This window comes from Heterodontus francisci, chromosome 42 (genome assembly GCF_036365525.1).
Source record: "Heterodontus francisci isolate sHetFra1 chromosome 42, sHetFra1.hap1, whole genome shotgun sequence".
In the NCBI taxonomy this organism is placed as follows: domain Eukaryota; kingdom Metazoa; phylum Chordata; class Chondrichthyes; order Heterodontiformes; family Heterodontidae; genus Heterodontus; species Heterodontus francisci.
The window spans coordinates 17614583-17641718 of record NC_090412.1 but is presented as its reverse complement, the minus strand read 5'-3'; the positions used below and the strand labels follow the sequence as shown (position 1 = coordinate 17641718).

The 27136-nt window shown below is 40.9% G+C and overlaps 2 protein-coding genes across 4 annotated transcripts in view; both read right to left on the bottom strand.

Moving 5' to 3' along the window:
- Window positions 1-606: 606 nt before the first annotated feature.
- Window positions 607-12470, bottom strand: LOC137355366 (bone morphogenetic protein 2-like). The gene is made up of 8 exons (XM_068020359.1): window positions 12342-12470; window positions 5071-5147; window positions 4627-4702; window positions 3110-3383; window positions 2452-2579; window positions 2187-2306; window positions 1540-1672; window positions 607-1058 (listed from the first exon to the last, which is right to left on the bottom strand). The coding sequence occupies exons 1-8, from the start codon at window positions 12468-12470 to the stop codon at window positions 607-609; spliced, it is 1389 nt and encodes a 462-aa protein (XP_067876460.1).
- ercc6 (excision repair cross-complementation group 6) overlaps window positions 11807-27136 on the bottom strand; it is a 55502-nt gene continuing 40172 nt past the window's right edge. For all 3 annotated transcript variants that reach the window (XM_068020679.1, XM_068020678.1, XM_068020677.1), the window contains exons 14-21: window positions 26929-27039; window positions 26639-26758; window positions 25777-25871; window positions 24117-24262; window positions 20345-21148; window positions 19413-19614; window positions 19055-19133; window positions 11807-16434 (exon numbers count right to left, since the gene is read on the bottom strand). In XM_068020679.1, the coding sequence (XP_067876780.1) occupies window positions 16018-16434; window positions 19055-19133; window positions 19413-19614; window positions 20345-21148; window positions 24117-24262; window positions 25777-25871; window positions 26639-26758; window positions 26929-27039 (1974 nt within the window). In that variant the 3' untranslated portion in view covers window positions 11807-16017. The remainder of the gene's footprint in view (window positions 16435-19054; window positions 19134-19412; window positions 19615-20344; window positions 21149-24116; window positions 24263-25776; window positions 25872-26638; window positions 26759-26928; window positions 27040-27136) is intronic.

The following is a 27136-nucleotide window of genomic DNA, read 5'->3' as shown; positions in this document are numbered from 1 at the left end:
CGCATACCTGACTGTTACACACAGTCCTTGGACTGAACCAGATGGTGTTTAACTGTCTTTCATCATTCACATTCAATACATACCCTTATGCGAATGCAATCACAATTTGAGAGCAGAGATAGTTTCCCAGTAATATCAGAATAATCACGCTTAAGTTACATGCTATGTTAATTAACATTATAAAGAATTAAGTTTTCATATGACGAATGAGGCAACCAAGTAAACCTATTCAGCCATTTCATTACTAACAATCAATTCTGAGCTGTGTGTGCAGGTAATGATAAATTATGTTGTGGATGTATTCAGCTAATTAACAGTGCAATAACTTGACACACTTCACTTTGGTTGAAAGCAAAAACTTCCATTTATATAGCTTCTCAGGGAGTCCTAAAACACACTGTAGCCAAATTAATGAAACTTGAAGCTGGAGTTATGTATGCAAAAACAACATTTAAAAGATCAACGCAATCTAATCCCATCAATATTTATTCCCTATCCAAAGAATATCCCCAATGTAGCCAACTTTATGTACTAATATAACGGCTGCCATGTAGTTAATACCTTCCCCACAGTGCCAGAATGGTTAACGGGAGACAAAGCGTTCAGTCAGTGACATCCACAACTAACAGCGACCATGTCATCATACTGCTTCAGCACTACGTTCTCCTCATTGTCAAAATAGAGAAGGTTTATGGAATGGAAGGCGTCTGGGACACAGCACGGGGTTCCCACCTCTTTGGAAAGTTTCAGCCCATTGACTATGGACTGTACGGCGGCGTGATTGGTGGCGCGAAAGCCTTGTCCCAAAGGGAATGGACAGGACCCTTTGCAGTAATAGGCGCTGTAGCCCCTCGGGGAAATGATCCATGAGGACCAGCCGATCTGCTCGAAGTCAACGTATAGAGAGTGTTTCTGGTAGGGTAGGAGGAGACCCGCGGTGAGGACAGGAACAGCTCTCCTTCTTCTGCTTCTGGCTACTTGGGCTAAAGAATGAATTGCATTTTCACCTGGCATTGTTGAAACAACCAGCTTCTTCTCCTTTGGTAATATGTTGTCTTCTGAATAAACAAGAACCATTGGCTTTATTACAACATCTCCACATCACACACAAAAACATATACAATACTAGGAGGGCCAGTAATCTGGACGGCCAAGAGCCATTATGCTTAGTTCCCTAGTTCTGAACTGATTCAGTATTTAGAGAGAGAACAAAGCTCCCTGTATTAAACATTTATCACGATCCATGAACAAATTACCATTTTAAACGCAAATAGCTGCTGACTACAAAAATAAACACAGCTAAATATTATTAATGTCAATGTAATTCACCTGGCAATGATCGAGGTGCTAAACATTGAAATGGGGCATGTAGCCCCTGTCAAAAAAAAAACTTTGAAAACTCTTGTGCAAGTGGCCACATGCTTTAATCGAGAATGTTATCATCTCAAAGTGAGCCTGAAATACTCAGTGTAACACCATGATTGAACTGGCCCTTCACCTGTTAAAATAGGTGCCCTGGAGTTCGCAGGGGTCCCTCGCCTTCTGTCATCCGTGAAGAGCATCCGTGGTCGCCACTCTTCGCGAATATGACAGGGCTCAATTCCAACGAGTTTCCGGCCGGGATGCTGGTGATGATCATGAATCCGTAGTTTGAGCTACTATTCTTAACCCACTTCCACACCTGGTAAAAGTTCAACAGATCAGCCCTGTCTGTCAGTACCAATTATTGATGCCCCTGCACAGTGCTACAGAAAAAAAAAAGTTTTCCACTCCAGATCCCCAGTACAAAGATTGGGCCTTGTTAAGTCCCAGTGGAGATAACATTAACACTTGGGATTCTACAAGAGCTGAGAAGGTGCAGAGGCAAATTGTCTCAAACGTTTTATTCAAAACACATCAATTGATGGTTAAAATGAGATAAATAAAATTCAGGGGAGGAATAAGTGGATTTGTTTTTTTGAACTGTATTAATCGTGCGTGCTCAATGAGTTAAATCGGATAATAATTGTATATAGCATGCCTAATTTATAAATAGACAGCACTATAGGACGCTGGATCAATTCTTGCAGTAGACATATGTTCCCCTGGCTATCAGGAGTTCTGTGGTGTGTAGTGATTTCAATAATATTTCGAGACAATGAAAGTTAATTATAAAGGAACCCTACACAGTGCTGATCCCAACTTACTGTACTTACTGTCTGAGTGACAGTGAATACTTCCCAACCTTCGCTGTACAGAGGGATAGTTTTGGATGAAATCAGGCTGGCGTGAACTCCGGTGCCGTCCAGTAACTCGCACAGATCGACCTTGTGAATTGGAAACAAAAACAGACATGGAACTGTTAGCTTGAAGCAAACGCCGCCCACTCAGTGCTGCCAATCGGGATACAATGTATTATTAAGATGGTTAAGCTGACCAGAAGAGAAATAGCCAGAGAGTGAAAGCGCTCACCCTGCACAAGTGAGGAGTGTGCTGAGATTGTTCTTTTAACTTAAAGAGCCTCAGCTCAGCTTTGAGGAGCTGTTCGTCCTTTCCAACCGAAGTGACATTGAAATAAAAGTAGCTCTGGTCACCATGAACTAGAAGAAAAGAAAGACATTTCTGTATCAGTGCATCTACCTGAGGCAGTCACTGTCCTTCCCCTACTTTCATACAACAATTCATTTGAAAATTACCTTTAGTGTCACGCTGTACACTAAGTTTTTTTTTTGAAGTACTGGTGGCCAGATGTTTATATTTAAGGGCTGTTGTTTCAGATATGCATCCCAGCAGCACCTAACTAGTGTGACATCGCCCAAATATACACAAGCCACTTACCTGCATTAAAATAAAAGAGAAACATTTCAAATGCAGGTTCTTACATTTTGCAGAAGATCCACTTTATTGCCCAATTTGGAAATATATCGCTCACGCGTATTCACCCACGTTTCAACTTACAGTGAAATTAAAAGTCCCCAAATTATTTTAAAATCCTTTCCACAATCTAATTACTCATTACACTTTCTACATCAGGAATTGTGTTCTCTATTAATGAAACTGATCTGAATTTGTAGTTGTGGGATAGTAACTTTGATTATCACTTTTTTTTAACATTGTGTATTTTACAAACCTTTATCCACAAAACTTCGCACGACATCTCCTTCCAACAATCCCGGAGTTTTGGTTATGCCATTGACATCTGCAACCGAGTTAAAGAGATCCAGCATGTACTGCGGAGGTCTCCTGCGCGGACCAGCTTTCTGTGGCAACTCGCCAATCTCAAGCACCTCATGCAACCTCTGGATAGCCTCCGAGACGACCCTATCCTCGATCGCTTCTCCCTTCTTCTCCACTGGCGCCCCGAACGAGAGAATGGAGAGCGGTGAGAGCAATGCAGCCCAGTGCTAAGTAAAGCGTGCTAACATCCTTGGGGGTTGCACAGGCCGCTGTTCCGGGGAATTCAGAGACAAATGCTGCACCCCAGCCTTTCTGAAAGACATCGCAGCGCGCTTCAGTTTCAGAGCGATGGTTAACATCTTCACCCGCAGATACACGAGGAGCGACACCAGTCAGCTCCCTATAAAGCCTTAGTGTGTAGGAGCAATGCGTTGTAAATCAAATTGTTCAGTATTTTGACGACATTGGAGAAATTAACTAAACATGAAAGAGCTCCGGTAGCTTTGAATAAACACTATTAATTTATTACATTATTGTTGATGTACTAAGGGACTTTGGAGCCCTTTTTTTTAATAACACAGAGACAATCGGAATTTGTCCAGATTAGAATTTCAATATTGGATCTTTAGAAAGTTTTGTTAACCCAGCACAATTCATTTCGCAAAATCTCAGCGGCCAGTCTGTGTGTCTTGAACAGTGACCTTTACTTCTGCTATGTTACCGGTGTTGTTCAAATCAATCTCCCGTTTCGTTAGTCTTTCACATTATTACCAAGACACTTAGTTCTGTTGATTTAGCTTTGCCTTCTGGGAACTAAAAGTTCCCCGATAAGAAGCTATTAATTCAGACGTTGATTTTCTTGTCCAACTTATTTAAAAACATGGCATCAGATTTTGAACTCAGAGTGGGACAGAAGTGGATGAGACTAGTTGGAGTAAAGTCCCTGGTTGCAACCTGTTTCAGTAAATGTGTTTTCCTGCATATGAACTTTCCCAATTTTCAAAATACATGTACAGTATTTATCGAATACTTGTCCTGCAGAAAAACAATGCAAGGTTCCTTTCTCGTAGGAGCTGTGTTGAATTTAGTGCCCAATTATTACATGTCTGTTCCTTTTGCAAATTGTTACAACTTCCATTTCTGGAGATGAGACATGCTTCAATACAGTGTGTCTTTAACGCACGTTTTGTGTTGAGGTATTATTTTACATTAAAAAGATGCACAAAATTTTAATTAGCTTTGTGCTTACCTTTGCAACATAGAAATGTGCTCAATACTGTGTTTGCAACTTTATTTCAAGCTGTACGGGTCTTATTGTACCCAGGCCAGATATTATATGTAAAAAGCTATTACAGTGTTGTAGCAAACTGTTACACTAATGATCTGTCATGAATTGTACACGACGAAAATGATCAATGTAAATGGTTGGTTTAATTGTCAAAGGCTGTTACACTTTTCCTGTTTGGATACACATGCCCTGGTTATTAGCTGTTCATCTCGTTTCCCAGGGAAACTGGCAGTGTTGTCTGTGAGCTGCCAGCCCAGTCTTGTGAGAGAAAGCAAACGAAAGAGGCTGATCATTGACGCAAATGAAAACGTGTTGTTTGTTGTCTTTTTTTTTTCAACCTAGCTTTCGGGGGGCGAAAATCTGTAATTTTAAGTCAGTTTTACCAAGATGGTTCCGATCCTAGTGCTTGCATTGGTCAGGAAGTAACTTACATGATGAAACTGAGTGAGTTGCTCATCAATATTTCTTGGTGATCAGATTTAGAAGATCCGCTGTACTCAAGCCCTGGATTCCATTCAGCCCAATTCATTCAATCATTATTTAAACAGATCTGAGGGAAGCAAAAGAAACACCATTATTCTTAGTTCGGAAAGTGAATGCATTTTCCTTATGCAGAGAAAAGTTACCTTGCCTTTACAAAAGTATTTTTCAATGCAAAAATCCACACAGTTGTACTTTCACAGCATTGTGGCAGAATCATTAACTAAAGGACCAATTATGTGATTATAAAGCATTATTTATTATGTATGTGGTGAGGGGTGAGAATTTACAGTGCAGACCAAAAAATAGCTGAAAGGATAATGAGGGGTCAAAGTGAGAGATCTGTGACAAATTACGTTAACTCTTCCGCGAGGCATTTGGAATTATGTCTAGTTATTTCTCCCGAGTGACAACTGCATCCGAACACGAGTTGTAGGCTTAGCACGTTCTGTAACAGCATGTGGAGATAAATAGGAATGTGAAAAGACCCACTTTATTTTTCTCTAAGAAAATATACCATTTCGGCCTATTTCTTTGTAAAAATTCTCATATTCGAGGCAAAATCATCAGGAAGATCTCAAACATAGAGACAAAAGAAGAAGAATGTGAGATTAGACAAAATAAATACAGCTCTGATGGTAAACTTGAGGGCTTTTTTATTTGAAAAAAAACACATTGGAAAAAAAAATGCAATCAGATATTAAGAAAAAAAGGTTTATTTTACAGATTAGCAAACAAAACAAAACCAATCACTGTCCGATGAAGCTGAATCTTATTTTTAGGGACAAGAGTTTTTTTGTTGATGTTTCTGGAGATAAAGGGGAACTCTGAGCAAATCAATCGGATAATTATTGATTGGGAAATGATCCAAACTACCCTAAAATACCTCTGGCGTTCCATTTATCAAATGTTTACTTTACCTAAAAAATAAAATCGTTTAAAAAAACAAGGACGATGTTAAAATAGAAGTAAATTAATTACACCAGGGATTACTTTTTTAACTTGTGTCTGGTTTCCTTTAAAGGTTATTTTCACTCAGTCGCGATGCTGTTTCATGTTTGCCTAGAGAGTCGATGCATATTTTCAAACTCCAGAGCAACTTAAACTGTGATAAATTTCTACTTATGTCTATTTTTTCAGTGTTAAAATCATTTGATGTGTAAATTCAAAAGCCAAAGTAAAGCAAATTTAATTTTGTGTTCCAACTTTTCCATCAGAACAGATTCATTAACTAAAGGGCCCATTATATGATTATAAAGCATTATTTAATATGTATGTGGTGTGGGGAGAGTAATAAAGGCCTATATTTTCATTAGTACATTCTCATGGGGTAAGCCTAGGAAGAGCCTCATAGGCGTGTTGTTGTTGTTTTTCATTAGTACATAACAATTCCGCTGACATAGTTATCTAATCCAATTCCTCATCTATCTCCTAGGTTTCCAGAAGCATTTAAAGGTTAGATCTTGGCGGTGTAATAAGTAAAATGTAATTGATAAGTAGAAGGTAGTTCAGCAAAATGTAATTACATGGATTGATATTAATGCATCTATTCTGTTGCAGGACCCAGCAGATAGTTTGGATTGTAAATGACTGAGAGTTTCAAAATCAAGGTCGGGCTGTTTTTCTGTATTGACTTTGTTGTGGTTTTTATACGATGCAGACTGGAGACTGACAATGTGCACTTTATCAAACGTTCAGTTCGATTTGGCTTTCGGGTCGCGTTCATTCCTGAAATCGATCGATATCAGTGAAACGAGGAGCACGGGACCTTAGAAATGAATGTATGCTTCTGGTATTTATGCAAATAAACTTGAGGTCCCGTGACCAGCCTACATTCAACTTACTGCTCGGAACCCTGCCAATTAAAGAAGTGTATTTGTCAGTAAAGGGATAAGAATATTAAACTTTATATATATATACAAAAAGGGCCACCGTTGTTCTTGTTTAGTTATGGGTTTACCAGAAAGGTACATTCTTGCCAATCATGTCCCTGATTGCTCACCCACGCTGTCAGACTATTCACAGCCTCGGTGTCCCGTTGGACTCAGAGCTGAGCTTCAAACCCCCATCACCCAGCCTGCAGACTTCCACCTCAACATCATTGCCTCCCACTGGCTCTACTTCAGCTTCTCTACTCCAGTGACAGCCTGACCATGAGCCCCACCTCCATGCAAAAGCAAAATACTGCAGATGCTGGAAATCTGAAATAAAAAAACGGAAAATGCTGGAAATACTCAGCAGATCTGGCAGTCCCTGTGGCGAAAGAAGCAGAGTTAATATCTCAGCTCGATGCCCTTCATCAGACCTCTTTTCCAGAACCCTGAAAAGTCACGGGCCTGAAATGTTAACTCTGTTTCTCTCTGCACAGATGCTGTCAAACCTGGTCCTCACCTCCATACTAGATTTCTCTAGCGCCCTCCTTCTCATCCTCCCAAGCAACACCTTCCAAAATAGAAAAGGAAGAAATGCAAGCTCCTTCTTCTGACCTGAAACTCCACCCAGAATGGCTCCCTGCTCCTCCAAGCACTAATTTAAAATACTCATTATCATCTACAAATTTCTCCCTGGCTTCACCTCATCCTCCATCAGCCTAGCAACCCCTCCCATGTCCTCTGACTTTACATTTTCTGCATCTCCTCTCCTGCACCATCACTGGCAGAACTTTCAGCTCGTTCCCTCTCTAAACACCGGCCCCTCTTTTTCTCCTTCCCTCCTCCCTAATCAGCCTTCCTTATGCCAGCCTAGATTTAGATTTCTCTAATATCCTTCTCACTGATCACCCATTCTCCACATTTCATAATCTCCAACTGGTCAAAAATTCATTAGGCTGTATCCCTGGCACTCACAAAGTCCCACTTACCCCAATCTTCACGGATCTAGATTGGCTTCCAGTCCTAATACATTCAATTTAAAACCCTTGCCTTCAAATCCCCTCATTGCTTTGCTGCAAGCTTGACTTAGATCCCCTTGCACCCTTCAGTCCTCTGACTCTGGCTTTTTGTGCATTCTGTCCAGTCTTCACTCCCACCATTGGTAGCAGAGAGCTCAACTGGTTCAGTGTTATTTTCTGGGATTTCACCTGTAAACTCCCTGGGCTGAATTTTTATCATCGAGGCAGGAAACAGGAGCCAGGTCTGTTTTTGTGTCAGAAAGTCACCTCCAGTGGGAAACTGATTAAAGTTCAGATTTTCACAGGGATTAGCCCTTAATTGATATGGAGACATGTCCCCTGTCCACTTAGAGCCAGTGGGAGCGGGAACAAAGGCAAGTCAGATGAAGTTCATGACTCATTTAGATATCCAATGGTAGCCATCAGAGGCTGCCTGCTGTCTGGAGGGAGAGATCAGCTTTCCACAGCACCAGTGGGAAACAAGATGTCACAGGGGAGCCGAAGGCCTGGCATCCAGGGCAGGGCAGACCCTCGCTTCATTGATGCCGACCTGGATCTAACACTGGAGGCCATGAGGGAGAGAAGGAAAGTCCTCTTCCTGGAGGGTGGCAGGAAGAGGCCACCTCAATGTGCAGCAGGAACACCTCTCTGTTCAGCATTATCTCCTTCCGCCTGCAATTCCTCCTCCTCCACCGATGAGCTGCCTCCTTCCAGGGCCTCACCATCCTCAAGATCCATATCTCTCAGGAGGGCCGTGTTACGGAGAGTGCAGCAGACCAATAACTCAGACCCTCGCAGGAAGGTATTGGAGGGCACCACTCAAGCGGTCCAGGCACTGGAAGCCCTACTGAGCAGGTGGCATTGGCTGTATCGCCCCTGTGCCTCTGTCTGGGTCTCCCATAGAGGGGTCAGTAGCTATCTCAAGGAATTTCACTTGCCCCCTGGGATCCATCCACACACATTGGAGAGAAAATCTGGAGCAGCCTGGACTGGTGGAAGGTTAAGGAGTCATGGCAGCTGCCAGAAAAGCAAGCACACACATGGAGGAAGCTCTTGTGGTCACAGAGCATTTGGACGTCGAGGACCTTCCTGTTGATGGATCTCATTGGCTGGCCAGTGGGTGCCTTGATGCCCACGTGGGTATAATTGATAATACCCTGCACCTGGGGGAATCCAACAATGGAGGTGAAACCCACTGCCCTCTGCCCTTCAAGGTCACAGTGACTTTGATGGCTACTGGCAGGGGACGGTGACCAGTGCTGTGAAGTGTGAGGTCTTCTGCAATTAGGGCACTGATGTTTGTGACCATCTGCCTGGAGAATTGCAGTTTCCTGTGCCACTGGTCCTCAGTTATCTCCATGTAGCCCCGTCTTTTGTGATTGATCCTGTGTTGAGTATTTGGTCTCCGTTCCCTTCCTGCCCTTCTTTCTTCTCCTGCACCCTCCAGATGCTTGGGGTTCTGCCTTTCCTCTGGAGAGTGTTGCCCCTCATCACCATTGGGCTTAAGAAGGCATATGGAATCCTTTCCTTTATGAGCCGAGGTATAGAATATAACAGCAGGGAGGTTATGCTGGAATTGTGTAACTCATTAGTTAGGCCACAACTTGAGGACTGTGTGCAGTTCTGGTCACCTCATTACAGAAAGGATGCAATTGCACTGGAGAGGGTACAGAGGAGATTTACAATGATGTTGCCAGGACTGGAAAAATGCAGCTATGAGGAAAGATTGGATAGGCTGGGGTTGTTCTCCTTGGACCAGAGAAGGCTGAGAGGAGATCTGATTGAAATGTACAAAATTTTGAGGGGCTTGGATAGAGAGAGGTGAAGGGTCTATTTACCTTAACAGACAGGTTAGTGATGAGGGGACATAGATTTAAAGTGATTGGTGGAAAAATTAGAGGGGAGATGAGGAAAAACTTTTTCACCCAGCGGGTGGTGATGGTCTGGAACTCACTGCCTGAAAGGGTAGTTGAGACAGACCCTTAACTCATTCAAAAGGAGTCTGGATATGCACCTCAAGTGCCGTAAGCTGCAAGGCTATGGACCAAATGCTGTAAGGTGGGATTAGAATAGGTGGATCGTTTTTCAGCCAGCACAGACACGACGGGCCAAGTGGCCTCTATTCTGTGCCTTAAACTTTCTATGAGTCTATGGGTTCAAAATCTTATAGTTGTGGCCCCATTGCCATCTAGAACCCATTCAAAGCCCTGGCACTGTGTCCACTCTCCCTGCTGCCTGCACAGCACCATGGGCATCCCCTTACTAAGTGCACAGTCCCCCTTACCCCACTGACTTATGGGGCCAGGGTAATGCCCTGGGTCAGCCATGGCTAGCTGCTCACTCTTTACTCACCTGCCTTCAACTGCTCAGTTTCTGAAGGTGCAGGTAAGCTGTCTACCCCTTTAGAAATTACAAGTTTAGCTTTTTAACAAGTTTAATTGGACTCAGTTGGGAGGACAGCAGGATCTGTATCCCACCCTTCCTCCGCCCTGATGAATATTGCCACCATTGGGATCAGCGCCTTGAAATTGACATGCTGCCTGGCGCCAGTATTTCCGCAGCCACCCTACCTCCATTCCCGATTTCGGGTGGGCCCTGAAAATTCTATTAAAGACCGCCTCAGAACTGAATTTTGTTACAAGTGCTTTTTTAAAAAAAAAATAAAAGGCAAACACCTATCAGTTTTAAGACTGAGAAAAGGATTTCTCTGGGTACAGTGAATGCTGAACTGGGTGGGGCAATCTGTTTTTCCAAGCCAAGCAGCAGAGAGAAATGACTGCCACATGACTGGCTGCTGGGGAGTTTTTAGTTTCTCATTTGCAAGAAAAGACCAGTTTTGGATGGAACCTGTTCTAGAGACCAGAGAAAGAGAACACTCTCTGAAAGAAATCAAAAGACCAGTTTGCTGCTCTTGAAAAATAATTCCTGTATCAAGAGAAATTCTAATCTCATTAATTTAAAAGAACTTTGAAGGAATTGCAAATCGAAGGTATGGGAGCCAAAGCCCTTGTTGTTGTTTATGCCTGGAGAGAAAAGATTCAGGAAGAGGAGTTACAACACTCTGTGCAGAATCACCACTTTGGAGAAAGGCTCCTTTGCTGAAAGGAAGCCTGAATTGTGGAAATTCATCCCCAGTCTCTGGAAAATCTCTACCTCAAGTGTGAGTCCTGCTGTATTGTTGTATTTTTGGAAGCTCTTGAAATCTTAAGAAAGTTTCTACTGTTGGACTGCCGCTTAGAAATCCAAGTAGACCTGCTGCTACAGCTTGTTTTTGCTGGGAGAACTGTGTGATGCCTACTGTTGACGAATTGCATTAAACGCCTATCCACCACAGACTGTTCATTAATTTCCCCTGGAAACTTCGAATGGCATCTGACTATTCGACTCTGGGATATCTCACCAATTTGGAAACATTTTACCATAAGTTACAACCCAGTTATTTTATTATTCCGAAGAATGAGTTCTAACTTAAACCCATCTTTTAAAACAGGTTAACAGTTGGTTTTTGAATGTGTGTGTGCATGAGGGTTAGGAAGAATAAGCTATAAAATCTGATCACACATATAGATTTATCTCTATTGTTTAAAATTGGTTTATTAGTAGTTAAGTTGTTATTGTTTAAAGAAACCTGATTTGGTGTGCTTTATTCTGGGGAATGAATATGGTGTTTAATTTGTCTAATTTCCAGTAGGTGGGAAACTTTACTAATATGCTGTGACCTGTGGAGTAGCGGGACTAAATTAACAGTGCATTACACCCGTCTTGGTCCTAACAATTTCAACCAAGATTTTGGCCATCCTGCCCTTCAGTTTGGTGTTTGCTCTCTTATCTATTCCTATTTTATCTTTTCCTCCCTTTCCCACCACCATTAATTGGATTGGGACATTTTCTTTGTTGAAGGCATTATATAAATAGGGCTCGTTTCTTCTGAAGGAAATTGTTTCAGATTCTTAAAAAAAAAACTTCACACTTCAAATGATTTTATTCAACAAACACTTTAATGCCAACCTTTTGAGGCTAATTAGCAGTTAATCTATGTAACAAAAATGCTTTAAAGTAGACATCTTCTAGCAGGCAGCATTCAAATGTCACAGCCATAACCTATTAATTATACTGTACAGGAAACCAAAAGGTATCAACATAGGAAGAATTTTTAAAATTAGATTTCATTTGAAAATATTTCCCTTTGTATTTGAAATGAATTTTGTGTTAATCATTCTAGACTGGACAAACTTTATTCAGACACAGACAGATGCTCTAGTTTCTAATATTTAGGGCAGTAACTGGTGTTGTCCTGTATAATAATGCTAATGGAAATTATAATTATTAAATGCACTGGGAAAGCAATATGAAAATATTTTAAATGCATTGTTGTAATGATAAACATATTTCCCCTCAATTATAAGTACAGAAAATTAATTTTAATTCAATTCACGCATAAAGGAGTGCAGTGATTTCATGAAATCCCATTTGTGGGTGGGGGAAAGAGGGTTAAAAAATTCTGTCCATATAATATTCTAAATTTACAGAAATATGTTTCGATATGGTATTCTTGCCTTTCTTGGTGGCAGCATAGAGCAACCTCTTAATAAGCCACACTGTTAAAACTGAAGCATTTTCTGAATCAGTCTCCTTTGCTGCCACCTCAAAACCCATCTTTTCAATCAAGCTTTTGGTCACCCACCTATTCTTTCGCCTTATAGTTCAATATCTGTTCCCTTACCTATTTCTATTTGCTTTTTTTCTTCCTCGCTCTCACCACCTCCACAATACACCTTCAGGCATTTTCTACATTAAAGGCATTATATAAAACGCACGTTGTGTAACATATTAACTTCATATAGACATTTCAATTCAGACTACTGCAATGAGTTCTCCCACAAACCTTTGAAGGTTGGTGTCACATGAAACTTCCCTTGCCAAAAATGACAGAAAACAGCTTTCTATTTCAGCATTTTAATGCTTTGAAAATGCCATTAAAATGTGCAAAGAAAAAAAACTTTTCATTGATATATTACCGCGTTAATACCAACAGCGACAAATTTAGATTTCAGCTTTTTGATTAACCTGGAGCTCTGATCCGCTGGCAGCACGGCTTAATTATTACATCAGGGAATTATTTTAATCTAGAGGGCACTGCACCCTTCATAGCTACATCTTTAATCCAAAAAGCCCCAAAATCATTGTCTCTGATATTCTTCAGTTGTTCAATTTAGAGCAAATGGACAAATTCAGGTCATTTTGGTATAGCAAAAAAAGGAGTACGACAGAGAGGTAATGAAGGATTTGGAGTAACAAATGATGAGGTGAAGGAATATAAGAGGGAATGTGTTTAACAACATACAATAGTCAGTTAGAAAAGACCCTGAAGCTTAAAACGTAAAACAAATAAATAGCCAACAATCTCATCATGAACAATGATCAAATTACAACCTCTTCTTCGACTCTGGTGCAATCTATAAGTGTTGTTCCCTACCTCACATATGGAAAACTGCAGTGTGTCAAGTTTAAATCTGTAATTTCAATGCACTTAACTGCTTCTATTCCATGAAAATCACTATATTTAATTTTGATCCGAAGGTATTAGAAAATTTTCACTTTTTCATCATCCAATTCTTTGCAAACCATCTGTTTGCTACTCTGGGGAGTTTTTATCTAACGTAATCCAATTAATGACTATTAATAGTTGATAATTAATACTATTGTAAATAATAATTAAGAACCAGACAAAGGGGAGTTTAAATCTCAATATGCTGTGTGAGCTGCCTGTTAACGGTTTCAGAATTCAGCTTTAAAATACCCTTAGCAGGGAGGTAGAACTAAATTCATAAAGCAGCTTGGAAGAGATTGGAGCACTGAAGCACAAGCATAAGATAAGTTTTCATTGTTGCCAGTCAACAAAAGGAGTCAAATACTTGTTCAAATCCTATTCTGTCAAAAATGCACAACAGAAATTCATATTGAAAGTATTAGCTTGTTTTGCACAAACCTTAATAGCATTTGGAGTCAGCGTCAACATTTGTTGGGATGTTGAATGTGCGTAGCTGGGGCAACCAATCCTGCTGATATGAAAAAGTTGCTGTAATTACAAAATGGGAGGTTCCATTTTGTACTCTACCTTTTTTTTAAACCAAAATTACTGACAGGAGGAATTTCACCTCTCTCTCTCTTATGGATTAGCAACCTAGGTCCACAAATATTTTGATTTGCACAACTATGTTATTGGAGTAGGTCATGATTTGTGTTATCTAACTTTTCATTTTAAGTCAAAGAATACTAAAACAAATTGAGGATACTCAGTATGGAACTGTGGATTAAATTATCTGGGCGACAGCCGACTTCACCAGAGGAAAAAAGGTTTGAAATAACTTAAATCTGCAATGAAAATTTTGACCAACACAAAGGGAAGTTTAAATCTCAATATGCTCTGAATGCTGCCACTTAATTGTTTCCAGAATTCAGCTTTAAAATACCCTTCACAAGGAGGAAGAACTAAATTCATAAAGCAGCTTGGAAGAGATTGGAGCACTGAATCACAAGTATAGGATGAGGTTTCATCGTTGTCAGTCAATATAAGGAGTTCAAATCCTAATTTAATCACTATACATAAGTGAAGTAAGTTCTGAGCAACAGTGAAACAATAAAGACAAGTATTTTTTTAAACCCACTCAAAAAGTGAAAAAAACGAGAGATCATTTTTGATGACACTGTCTGGAGAAATGGAATGAACTGACAATATTTGATGCCAGCTTTCATTTTTAATGTAAACCAGGTTTTGCATTTCAAATAAAAATTTTCTTAACAAACTAAATATTCTGAACTAGCTTGCTCAGTTAGTAACACTTCTGCCTGAATCAGCAGATTGTGGTTCAAGCCTCACTACAGACTTTTAGCTCATGGCACTGCACTGCAGTATCGAGAGTGTGCTGTACTATCAGAAGTGTTGAGACATTAAACCCTAGGTCCTACCTGCCTGCTCAAGTGGACGCAAAAGCCCTCAAGATACCATTCAAAGTGCAGGAAGTTCTCCCAGTGTTCTGGCAACATTCCGTTCTTCATCAACACCATCAAAAACAAATTTTCTGGCCATTGATTCATGTTACGTGAGTGGACTCTTCCTAATACTACATTGGCTGATGTGTTTGCTTATGCAATATCACTGGTTGGAAAGCATTTTCAAATATCCTGAGGATGTGATAAAATGCTACAAAAATTCAAGCTCTTCCTTTTTCCCATGTTGCTACTGGGATCTCAGAATAGCATAATATTGGGGTCAGCAAATTTTCATACTATGCCAGCATGAACTGTGAAAAAAAATTAAACAGCTTAGATGGAGTGCACATTTAACAATGTAACACCATGGTGGAGTAGAGACAGTGGAGCAATTGTACATGAAGAATTAACACAAAATGCATACTGGCATTGCATTAAATCTTATTGCCTTAAAGTGGATTTTTCTATAGCATACAACCAAAACAAGTGTTGTTTTTATTGGATGGTCCAGTGTCTTTGTAATTTGAAAACACATTCTGATTACATTCATCTATTCCCTTAAAACAAATTTAATCTATTGAAAAGACATTTTAAACACATTTTAAAAAATCTACTTTTGGTTTATTGAGCTGTTTGTATGCATCCAGCTCTTTGTTATTATTTACAATGGCATCATCAATTAATAATAATTAATAGTTGAATTATATTAAACACTCTCCATACCAGCAAACAGGTTTGTTTCCAAAGAAAGCAGATGATTAAAAAGCAGAGCTTTTCAAATATCTAGGGATCGAAATTAAATAGTGATTTTAAATTAATGGAAGTAGTTAAGTGCATTGAAATCACAGATTTAAACTTTAAACACTGCTGTTTTCAAGGTCATTTTTCCATGTATGAGGTAGATAGCAACACTTTCTCAACATTAAATCTCCAAAAAAACTCAACAATAGTTTAAAATCTTTCTTTTAAGTCTTTACCATTGACTAAAAAGTACACATTTCAAGTAATTTCTTCAGTATGAAATGTTACCCGTGCACGGGAGCAAACTGAAAATAGTATTGTATCTTCTCAAGTCTTTTTTTGTTTAACCTTTTTAAAATTTACTTGGATAACTGAACTTTTATTATTAATATTATAATGTTCCTTAGCAGCAATTAAACCAAGAGCTCAGTCACACAGCTGACATGATTAGCAGCACCACCAGGAATGTTCACCGAAATTCTGGTTTCAGTTTCCAGATTCCGTCCCCAGATGCGCTTCTGTGGAAAGTGCACAAGTTCCTAAGAAGTTCTCGAAAAACAACCGTCTGTGCAGCTGATAACTTGGACTGGAACTCTTGCAACAACTCTGAAGTCGTGGCTTGCCCATCGCTACTAGCCTGGAATGCAATGAAGTTCCGCATTTCCACTAACAGGTCATCGTGCTCGGTTGGAATAGGAGGGGGCACCACTGCGGGCTCAGAGCTCTCATCGCTTTCAAGCCTTTGAAAGAAAGTCAGGTGATTCCGCGCTCGCATTTTGGCCAGCAGTGAGTAAGATGATGGAAGCACACGACTCGCCTCCTCTTCTGTTGCAACTCCACTGAAATGAGATTTGGCAGCTTTGTCCTTTTCAATGACAGCAGCATCCTAAGCAGAAAAAAGTAAATCAAAATAATGGATCATCTCGTCCAAATAATTCACGGCACTCTTGGTGGTTAAGGAAAGATATCATGTGGAGCAAAACCTACATTTAAAAAAAAACGAGTCCGATCTTTCTCAACCCCTGCAGCAGCTATCACAAAAGTTAAGAAATTGAGTCTCATTTCTGATATAAAATATTAAGTTGGTGCACATTATTTACTTCTAGTGACTCACTACCCAAGACTTTATTCAAAATCCAGAAAATATTGTATCCGTATTAGTAAAGATACAGCTCACATCATGATTAAAAACTTTGATCACTGACCTTCCAGGTGTGTACCAGCAACGTCCAGCGGCCCAACATTTAATGTTGTTGCAACTTTACACTCTGCTGCATAACACAGCAAAATACAACATAGAGTCATAGAGAGGTACAGCACTGAAACAGGCACTTCGGCCCACTGAGTCTGTGCAGACCAACAACCACCCATTTATACTAATCCTACATTAATCCCATATTCCCTACCACATCCCCACCTTCCCTCAATTCTCCTATCACCTACCTACACTAGGGGCAATTTACAATGTCCAATTTACCTACCAAACTGCAAGTCTTTGGCTGTGGGAGGAAACCGGAGCACCCGGCGGAAACCCACGCAGTCACAGGGAGAACTTGCAAACTCCGCTCAGGTAGTATCCAGAACCGAACCCGGGTTGCTGGAGCTGTGAGGCTGCGGTGCTGACCACTGCACCGCCCTAATCATGATCAGTTTAATCAAATAGCCTGTTTCTAATAGCTAAATTAGAATTTAAATCAAACCAGCAGTGTTTGGTGAAGGTAGACTGGCTACTTCAAGCTACTGACTTGGATATCCTGGCCTTCTACTCGTCATAACTAAGGTAGCTCAAGTTTTTTTTTTATTATTCAAACTTGCTAGCTTGAATTGCAAGCTCAAGTATGTTTATTCAATAGCTTCAATGGGTTCCCACATACTACTCAGTGGCATAGCTGAAATACAGCTGACCAGTTAACACACTAGTCGTCAGATGTCCAACAAGACACTGCAAGTTATGGGTCAGATACAAAAATAGTTCCAGCACCAGTGTGATATCAGTAACTACACTCATTTAATGGAAGCAATATTCTTTCTTAACACTTCAATACAGGTTAGCCATGGGTATAGAAATTCTGCATCTATAGTCAATCTGAAGTAAGATGCCTCTGTCCCTACAGCATAGAAATCATTCAGATTTACCCTAGGGCTAAATCACCAATGTTTTCCAAATAGGAACTTAAAGCTTGTGGGTCCAAAACCAGAAAAATTTACATTTATATAATTGCCTTTGATTTTAAAAAAAATTCCAAGGCATGCCACAAACAAGCAGAATGAATACAGAGGCCAAGCCAAGAAGTAAAGGGTGACAAAGTAGGGACTGGGTAATGTTTTTGAGGTGCAAGTGGTTCTGATGATAGATATATTGTGGGGTTTCACGCTTTACTTCAGAACTGAATGCAACAAATGGTCTTGGGTGACAGTATCTTGGGGGTTTATGTGGTTTCCTTCATTTGTACAGCTGACACACCAAAGTCTGAGTGGAGCTGAATGCCAAGATTGTCAGTCCAGGAAGGGAAAGAGGCAAGTCTTCAGGATGGTTGATATGCCAGAATGGTACTGTTAATATGTGAGATGGGGAATAACCTTAGTCCCTTTCCTTTGATCTTTAACAAAATCTATAGGACAAAGTAGAATAGCAGAAAAGCAAACAATTGCTTGCGGAAGATTCTGAAAATGCTTCTTTTACTTTTTATTATGTGACCATAACAGTGTTTAATTTGTGTTTTTTTAAAAAACTTGCCAGTGATTTTTGTACATTACAAATTTTACAGTAGTATGCTTCTACAAATTGAGTTTCATGTGTTGCTTTGAGTCCAATGTCTATAATATCCTTGAATACTTGGCTACAGCCATCATTAGCCAGGGTGGCTACTCAAGTCATAACAACTAGAGGCCTGCTACCCGACCCGAACGCAACGGGACCCAACGACATGTGTTGGGTTCAGGTCGGGACGGGCCATGCCCATTTTCTGGGGCCGGATTTCGGGCTCAGGTCAGGTCGGGCCGAGTCCAGGTCACATCGGGTCGGGCTAGACACACACGGTAAGTGCTCTGCTGGTAAGTATTAAAATTAAAAACTTACCTGAGCTGGGGGTCCGGTACGAAACTGAGTCTGCGAGTGACGTCACTATGACATCATCGCGCATGCGCTGCAGCTTCGTGGAGCTTCCCAGTCGGAAGGTAAGTAAAGGGATGGTCAGGTCGGGTCGAGTAGTGGCGGGTTTGGGTCGGGTCAGGCTTGGGGCGAAATCGGAGGGACTCGGGCCGGGTCGGACTGGGCTCAGGTCCGCTCTGGTTCGGTTGGGTTCTTTTTCCTGACCTAAAGCAGGCCTCGAACAACAACCATCAATTGCACAGTGGGACAACGAGCACTGGTTAAAGTGATAGTTATAAATTACTTGAGTTTCACACTACCTCAGTGCTCAATTAATTAACATCCTTGTAATAACTTGCAAGCATTCTATTATTCTTTATTGTTAAGCCATTAGTTAAAATCATGTCAACTATACCTTGCATTTTTCTGGAGTGGATTTGGAAGAAGGGCTGCAAGTTGGAAGCAGTGGGTTTTTCTTCTGACCAAATCTCGGCCTAGGACATGACAAAATGGTACAAGATTTTGAACTTCCAACATACATTTTCAAAATGCTAGCCTGCATTAGGCTCTCTTGTTATGTTACTAGATTCACTTGGAATCCATCACATTACATTTTCAGTTCATAAAAACACTGTTTACACAGGAATGTTACACTGTACTTTAAATTGCATAGGTCCCACCTTCTGAGAACAATTTTTTAAATTGAAAAAAAGGTTAAACTAAGTAAAAACTGCAAAACTTTCTGTATAAAAATACTACTGCCAATATCTTACTTTATGCCAGTTGCTGCTGCTGACAGCTGACTGCCACCAATCCTGGATGGCATGCCAGAAGAGACACCCAGGCAACGTTGTCTTGAGGCCTTCAGTGCTTTCAAAGCCTCCTGAGCAACTCGATTAGCTTCTGCTTCGACTAAGACATAATCAGGGCTGGATGACTCCATAATAACATCATGCTTCATCACACTGTGGATTCCTTTATGAACCAGAAAACAGCACCAAATTTCAACATTACTTCCACAACGGCAATCAACTTTACTGCATTTATGTTGTGAATTAAGCTGGACAGTGCATTGCTATTTATGACTTGTTTAGCCTCCCACTATTATCAACTTCTAATACATGAAATTAAATGATATAATGATAAAAATAAAGATTGAATAAAGGTGCGCTCTCTTACAATGGCTGCATTTGCTGACAATGCAACCACTAGGTGGCGCAGTATTGGCATATGCACAAATGCAGCCTCATCCACTGAGACGTCACTGTCTGTGACGTCTCAGGCAGCTGCCAGTAATAAAGATGGCACTGCTCAATTTATCACAAAAACAAATTAAACCCAAATCTGCTCAATGGCTGCGAAGGCCGCCTCCATCCCACCCCCAACAATACCCCACTCCGTCCTGCCAGCGTGCTTCTCTTTGCCGCTTGCTCTCCACCTTGACACTACCATCCCTCAGCCACTCACTCCTGTCTCACCGCTTCCTCCCCTCGGTCGCTCGCTCCCCACTACCCCACCCCCAACCCCGGCAGCTTGCTCCAGGCCTCGCTGCTTCCCTCCTCTCAGCCACTCGCTCCCGTCACCCCTCGGCCGCTTGCTCCCTGCCTTGCCCTTGGGCGGCCGACATTATTACATTTATTAAAACACCAAAAATATTCTTACAAAAATATAAATACAGTCACAATAAATATAAGTACAGAATTACCAGACTTTTTGAAGAGCTTTTCCAACACATAATCATCACTCTGCCTGCAGATCTTTTTCTCTTTCTGTTCTTCCTCACATTCCCCCTTTTTCATTTTCTGCCTCTTTACCAAGTGGGAAATGCGCTCGCCTTCAAAATAAGCATCTTTGTGGCGTTTATGTTTTCTGTGCTTGTGCTTTTCTTTATGTCTGTAGAATGAAACAGCACCATTCTGCTCACCCTCAGTTATCTGATGTTTCGTTTTAGACTGGTGTTTATGATGAAGTTTATGACTCTTGCCAGTTTCAACTGAGGGAGTGTCAGCTGTATTTTGCAATCTTTCTGAATTCAAAGCACAGTGTTTTCTGTCCTCCTCCAGTTCAGTTTGTCCTAGTTTGTGGTGCTGATCACATGGGCCATCTTTATTGATGGATGCAGAGTCCATCGAAGTTTTACATTCTGCATTATTAAAATTGTTTTCAGCTTCCATATGCACAGAATTGTTGGGCTGACCACTGCCAGAGTTAATATCCAAGCCACGATATTCTGTCTCTGAACTAGTTGGAAATTCAGTACCTTTCATTTCTAGTTTTACCTGAGTAACAGTTTCACAACTGCCAAAAACATTGTTCTCTTTCATTTCATTTAGTGGGCTAATAGAAAGTCTTTCTGACTGGCTTTTCTCTGAAGACAAATCAGGTGGTAATTTGAAATGCTTTGTGGAGTCTTGATCTGATGGAGAGCCATTTCTCTTCTGTGGCAAATCGGAGATTTTCCTAGTTTTCTTTCTGCGAGTGGTAGGCACATGAACATCTGAACCTGTGCCTAAACGAGAACAAAGATATGTACTGCAATTAATGAAGAGCATGTTATATAAAATACTATTTACAATATTTCAGATATGCATTCGTACAAGTCTATGCAAGTACACTATGCAATCAAATTAAGTGTAATCAATGAAGAGTGCAGGAGGGCATGCCAGGAGCAGCACTAGGCATACCTAAAGATGAGGTATCAGCCTGGTGATGCTACAACACAGGACTACGTGCATGTCAAACAGCGGAAGCGAAATTCAATAGACAGGGCTAAGCAATACCACAACCAACGGATCAGATCTAAGCTCTGCAGTCCTGCCACATCCAGTTGTGAATGTTGGTGGACAATTAAACAACTGACAGGAGGAGGAGGCTCATAAACATTCCCATCCTCAACAATGGGGGAGCCCAGCATATCAGTGCAAAAGATAAGGCTGAAGGCATTTGTATCCATCTTCAGCCAGAAGCGCCGAGTGGATGATCCATCTCGGTCTCCTCCTGAGGTCCCCAGCATCACAGACCCCAGTCTTCAGCCAATCTAATTCACTCCAAGTGATATAAAGAAATATTTGAAGGCACTGGATACTGCAAAGGCTATAGTCCGTAACAACATTCCGGCAATAGTACTGAAGACTTGTGCTCCAGAACTAGCCACACCCCTAGTCAAGCTGTTCCAGTGCAGCTACAACACTGGCATCTACCTGGCAATGTGAAAAATTGCCCAGGTATGTCTTGTGCATAAAAAACAAGGCAAATCCAACCCGACCAATTGCCGCCCTATCAGTCTACTCCCGATCATTAGCAAAGCGATGGAAGGGGTCATCGACAGTACTATCAAGCAGCACTTGCTCAGCAATAACCTGCTCACTGATGCTGTTTGGGTTCTGCCAGGGCCACTCAGCTCCTGACCTCATTACAGCCTTGGTCCAAACATGGACAAAAGAGCTGAACTCCAGAGGTGAGGTGAGAGTGACTGCCCTTGATATCAAGGCAGCATTTGACTGAGTATGGCATCAAGGAGCCCTAGCAAAACTGGAGTCAATGGGAATCGGGGGAAAACTCTCCGCTAGTTGGAATCAGACCAGCACAAAGGAAGATGGTTGTGGTTTTGGAGGTCAATCATCTAAGTCCCAGGACATCACTGCAGCAGTTCCTCAGGGTAGTGTCCTAGGCCCAACCATCTTCAGTTGCTTCATCAATGACCTTCCCTCATCATAAGGTCAGAAGTGGGGATGTTCGCTGATGATTGCACAATGTTCAGCACCATTCACAACTCCTCAGATACTGAAGCAGCCCATGTCCATATGCAGCAACACCTAGACAACATACAGGCTAGGGGATTATAAGTGGCAAGTAATATTCATGCCACACAAGTGCTATTCGTGCCACACAAGTGCCAGGCAATGACCACTTCCAACAAGAGAGAATCCAACCTCCCCTTGATGTTCAATGGCATTACCATTGCTGAATCTCCCACCATCAACATCCTGGGGGTCACCATTGACCAGAAACTGAACTGGACCAGCCACATAAATACTGTGGCTACAAGAGTAGGTCAGAGGCTGGGAATTCTGTGGCGAGTAACTCACCTCCTGTCTTTCCAATGCCTGTCTATGAGGCACAAGTCAGGAGTGTGATGGAATACTCTTCACTTGCCCAGATGAGTGCAGCTCCAACAACACTCAAGAAACTTGACATTATCCTGGACAAAGCAGCCTGCTTGATTGGCACCCCATCCACCACCTTCAACATTCACTCCCTCCTGACACACGGTGGCAGCATGTGTGTACCATCTACAAGATGCACTGCAGCAATTCACCAAGGCTCCTTCGACAGTACCTCCCAAACCCACAACCTCTACCACCTAGAAGGACAAGGGCAACAGATACATGGGAATACCATTACTTGCAAGTTCCCTTCCAAGCCACATACTATCCCGAGTTAGAACTATATTGCTGTTCCTTCAGTGTTGCTGGGTCAAAATCCTGGACCTCCCTTCCTAACAGCACTGTTGGTGTACCTACACCCCAAGGACTGCAGTGGTTCAAGAAGGCAGCTCCCCACCACCTTCTCGAGGGCAATTAGGGATGGGCAATAAATGCTGGCCTAGCCAGTGACGCCCACATCCCCCCGGAACGAATAAAAAAGTTCAAAACTAATTCTCTGGCTGTAAAATGATTTGGGACATTCTGAGAGCAGGAAATGCAGAATGTAAATACAAGCTCTTTCTTTCTGAGCAAACCTACAATAATCCTGACAACAATTTCTGCCATCTGAAACCTGCTGCTGGGGTCACCCTGTTTCCTTAACTGATTGTTTAGTTCCCTTCAATTACCCCACATCCCTCCCATCAAACACATCACTTTGGCCCCATCACCCACCAACTCTTGGAGCAAATTAACAAGTCGCAACTCAAAAGTCAACACTATCCATGCCAGTAGTAGCACTCTCGCCTCGGAATCAGAAGGTTAGGGGTTCAAGTCCCACTCCAGAGACATGAACACAAAATCTAGACTGACATTCTAGTGCAGTACTGCGGAAGTGTTGCACTGTCAGAGGGGCTGTCTTTCAGAGAACATGTTAAACTGAAGCTCAATCTGCCCTCTCAGGTGGATGTAAAAGATCCCATGGCACTATTATTTATCCCTCAACACCTAAAAACAGATTGTCCAGCCACTATCACATTGCTATTTGTCCTTGCTATGCGTAAATTGATTGCCGTGTTCCCTACATTATAACAGTGACTGCACTTGAAAAGTATTACATTGGCTGTAAAGTGCTTTGAGACATCCTGAGGTCAGGAAAGGGACTATGTAAACGCAAGCTCTTTTGTTCTTTCTTTAGCTCTGCATGTGGATTCACCAAGCACATTCTTCTCTAAAAGAAGACGAGGGACAGCAAGTATGGTAAATTACAGTCCTGGCACTCCACTTGACAATGCACTGGATTCTGTTCATTAACTTTAAATAGGATAATACCTGCAAAAATTGCACTTGTTTCTGTTCCCTGAGGATCATCTGGACTGCTTAACGTGAAAAGCTCAGTAAGATCATTAGATTTGAAAAATCGTCTCTGCTTTGGATCCTTCAATACTCGATTAGTCAGGAACTGCTTGAAAATTTGCCTGTAATGAAGTGAGAATTACATAATTCATTTAAAGAAATCACATATGAGAAGATTTACAACTTCCTCTAATTAATTTAGCAATAAAAAAAATTAAAATCACATCTTAGTTATACTGCAGTTTTCTTAGGAACTATATTGCTCTAGAACAAACTAACATGCATTTTAAATGTAATCATATAACCTCTCCACAACTCATGAACCATACACTAGTGTGAATTTATTGCATTTTAAAAATGTTTCATCTCCCAATGCTAACATATTAATCTCAGACAAAAATGCTTAAATATGTAGCATATTACTAAATAATTACATGCAGGAAATTTCAATTTCCCACGGTGCTCACAAAAAGTAGTCGTCTACCACCAATTTAACATGGTCTCTTTTATAAACGTTACATTTTAAATTGTATTGTGGTGGTGATGGGGTGGGGGTAGAGGGATGGGGTTTTCCAGCAGGTGTTCATTTCTCCCATTATTTAGTGTGATCAGTTCTACTAAGAAACGTTGTGTAAGTAAGACAAACTTGTTAATGATGGGTTACGCAAAAACATATCGCGAATAGCACCATTGCCTTATCTGGTCCCACATCACTCACTGGATTATTATTCATTAATTTCCATAAACTGAACTTTTCTGCACTTAGTCTGAATTTTACATGAAGGTAACCAAACTGTAAAGTGCAAATAATGAAGGAGGGTTGCCGACAAACAGAAATATTGGACATTTACAGCTGGAATCGGAAAGAAAAAGATAGGTTAATGTTTCAAATGGGATTCTTCAATCAGAACGTCCAGTGAAAGGGACTGGTAGGTGCAGTGAGTAAAAATTTAGGCCTTTCACATATGGAACTTGGCATCATATAAAGCCTAGATTAATGTTTTTAAGGGTCATAAGTTAAATGTGTTAGACCAGACTTAACTTAGTTGCCAGTGAGCTTGGACGCACAACTCAAAACTACTCCTAATTCAGCATTAATTGGTCATGTCACTGAGAAGTGCTACAGGATGGCTGACATGGGGCCATGAAAAACTGTCACTCTCATAAGGCTAGGCTCAGGCATATTGGAAACCCAACTCTGCTTGATGTCAGATCATCCCTGCAAGGTGAAGAGTTCCAATCCAGAGCTATAGCATCACTCGTCTTTCAGGGTTGCTTTTCAGGGTTCCAACTGAAATATTAATCTGCCCTTCTCTTTTGGATACTGATTTATTTGCCAAGCACTTCTAACGTGTTCTCATTTTTCTTGCACTCGTGTTAATCTTTTACATCTTGACATGGATGAATGCAGAAAAATACAATTGTACTTATAACTGAAGAGTACTCGAGGCAAAATTGAAAGTCAATGTCTTAGTGGTCACCTAGTGTGAAATTAAAATGTTTCTGCCGACTAAACCATTAAAAATAAAACAAAATGGTCCTGGGCTATTACAATGTCGACAAAATCAACCGACAATTTCCAAAGCTTAATATGACAGGACAAGTCACGAATAAATGTTCCCAGTTTCGGACAGACCTGTGGTAGATCTTTTCTTCAATCGATCCGGCTGTCAGTAACCTGTAAATAGTAACTTGTTTCTTTTGGCCTATTCTCCAGGCTCGCTCTCGGGCCTAAAAAAATGAGCATTTAGTGATCATCATCCACCAGCTTCCCCACCACTGAGCAAAGCACTTCAGAATCAAATGTCTAACATGGAAAGTGCAAGCACAATTCATTTCTTTAAACAGTTACAGTTCCAAGTTATACATGTTTATTGCTGAAGCGATGAGCCTTTATTGCAGGGAAACATTCTACAAGTAGGGCAAAGGTTTACTCACATTATTGTTTAGTATAAATTTGTTACAGCCCCACCTGCACAAAGCAGTCATATTGCTAGAATTCCAGCAGTTTTTAATTAAGTTTTCTACAAGCTTTATACTTGCTGTAATTGCTGACAGCTGAACAACCATACTGCATACACCCAGCCACATGTGAATCGGCCGAACTTGTAGACATTTTATTCCAGAATACTCTTAACAGCAGCACAAAGTGAGCTGTTTAGTGTCAGCATTGGGTTAGACATTTCAAAGCAATTCAGATTATTTCAATATGCACTGTTCTTTCTCAGGCATGAAATCTATCACATTCTCTGTCCCAACCAGAACAATTGAAAACAGAAACGCCTCCAGAGTACATGAGGTAATAAAATGCACAGACTGCAGATCTTAGCTGCTCTCAATGTGACACACACAGCTTGCACTTGTGAATAACATAATTGCTTAATAACTGCCCTAAATGCACATGCATGTTTGTGGCATTATGTTGACTACAGATGAGAGATGAAAGCACAGCAACGATTCAATGCTGTTTGCTTTGACACAAAGTGAAAAGGGCCCACCTGTGTGTCAGTACTTGGGTTCCAGTCAGGGTCGTAGATAATAACTCGGTTTGCTCCTGTCAAGTTAACTCCCAAACCACCAACTCTCGTGGTAAGGAGGAAGACAAATACAGAGGAATTCTATAACATGAGAACAGATTTTTGTTTTTTAAAAATTGTTTTACAAAAAATGTACAATTCTTTATCAAAAAAGCAAATGCAAGCTTGGAATGCATTAACAAGCAGCATGAACAAAAAGCATTAACGCAGCATAGAAACAAGCATAAGTAATGTTTTTATGAAGTTTTTACCTCATTGTATCTAGAAATGAGTGGCTGTCTAGAACCAATTGTAGTTGTTCCGTCCATCTTAAAATAAGAATAGCCTAGATTTCGTACAAACACCTCCAAGATGTCCAACATCTAGAAAATAGAAGGGGAAAAAAGTGTGTTTAGCTGGTTCGCGCATGTATATCTTTAAGGATTTTAACATCACGCACATTTTTAATATAGTATCAGC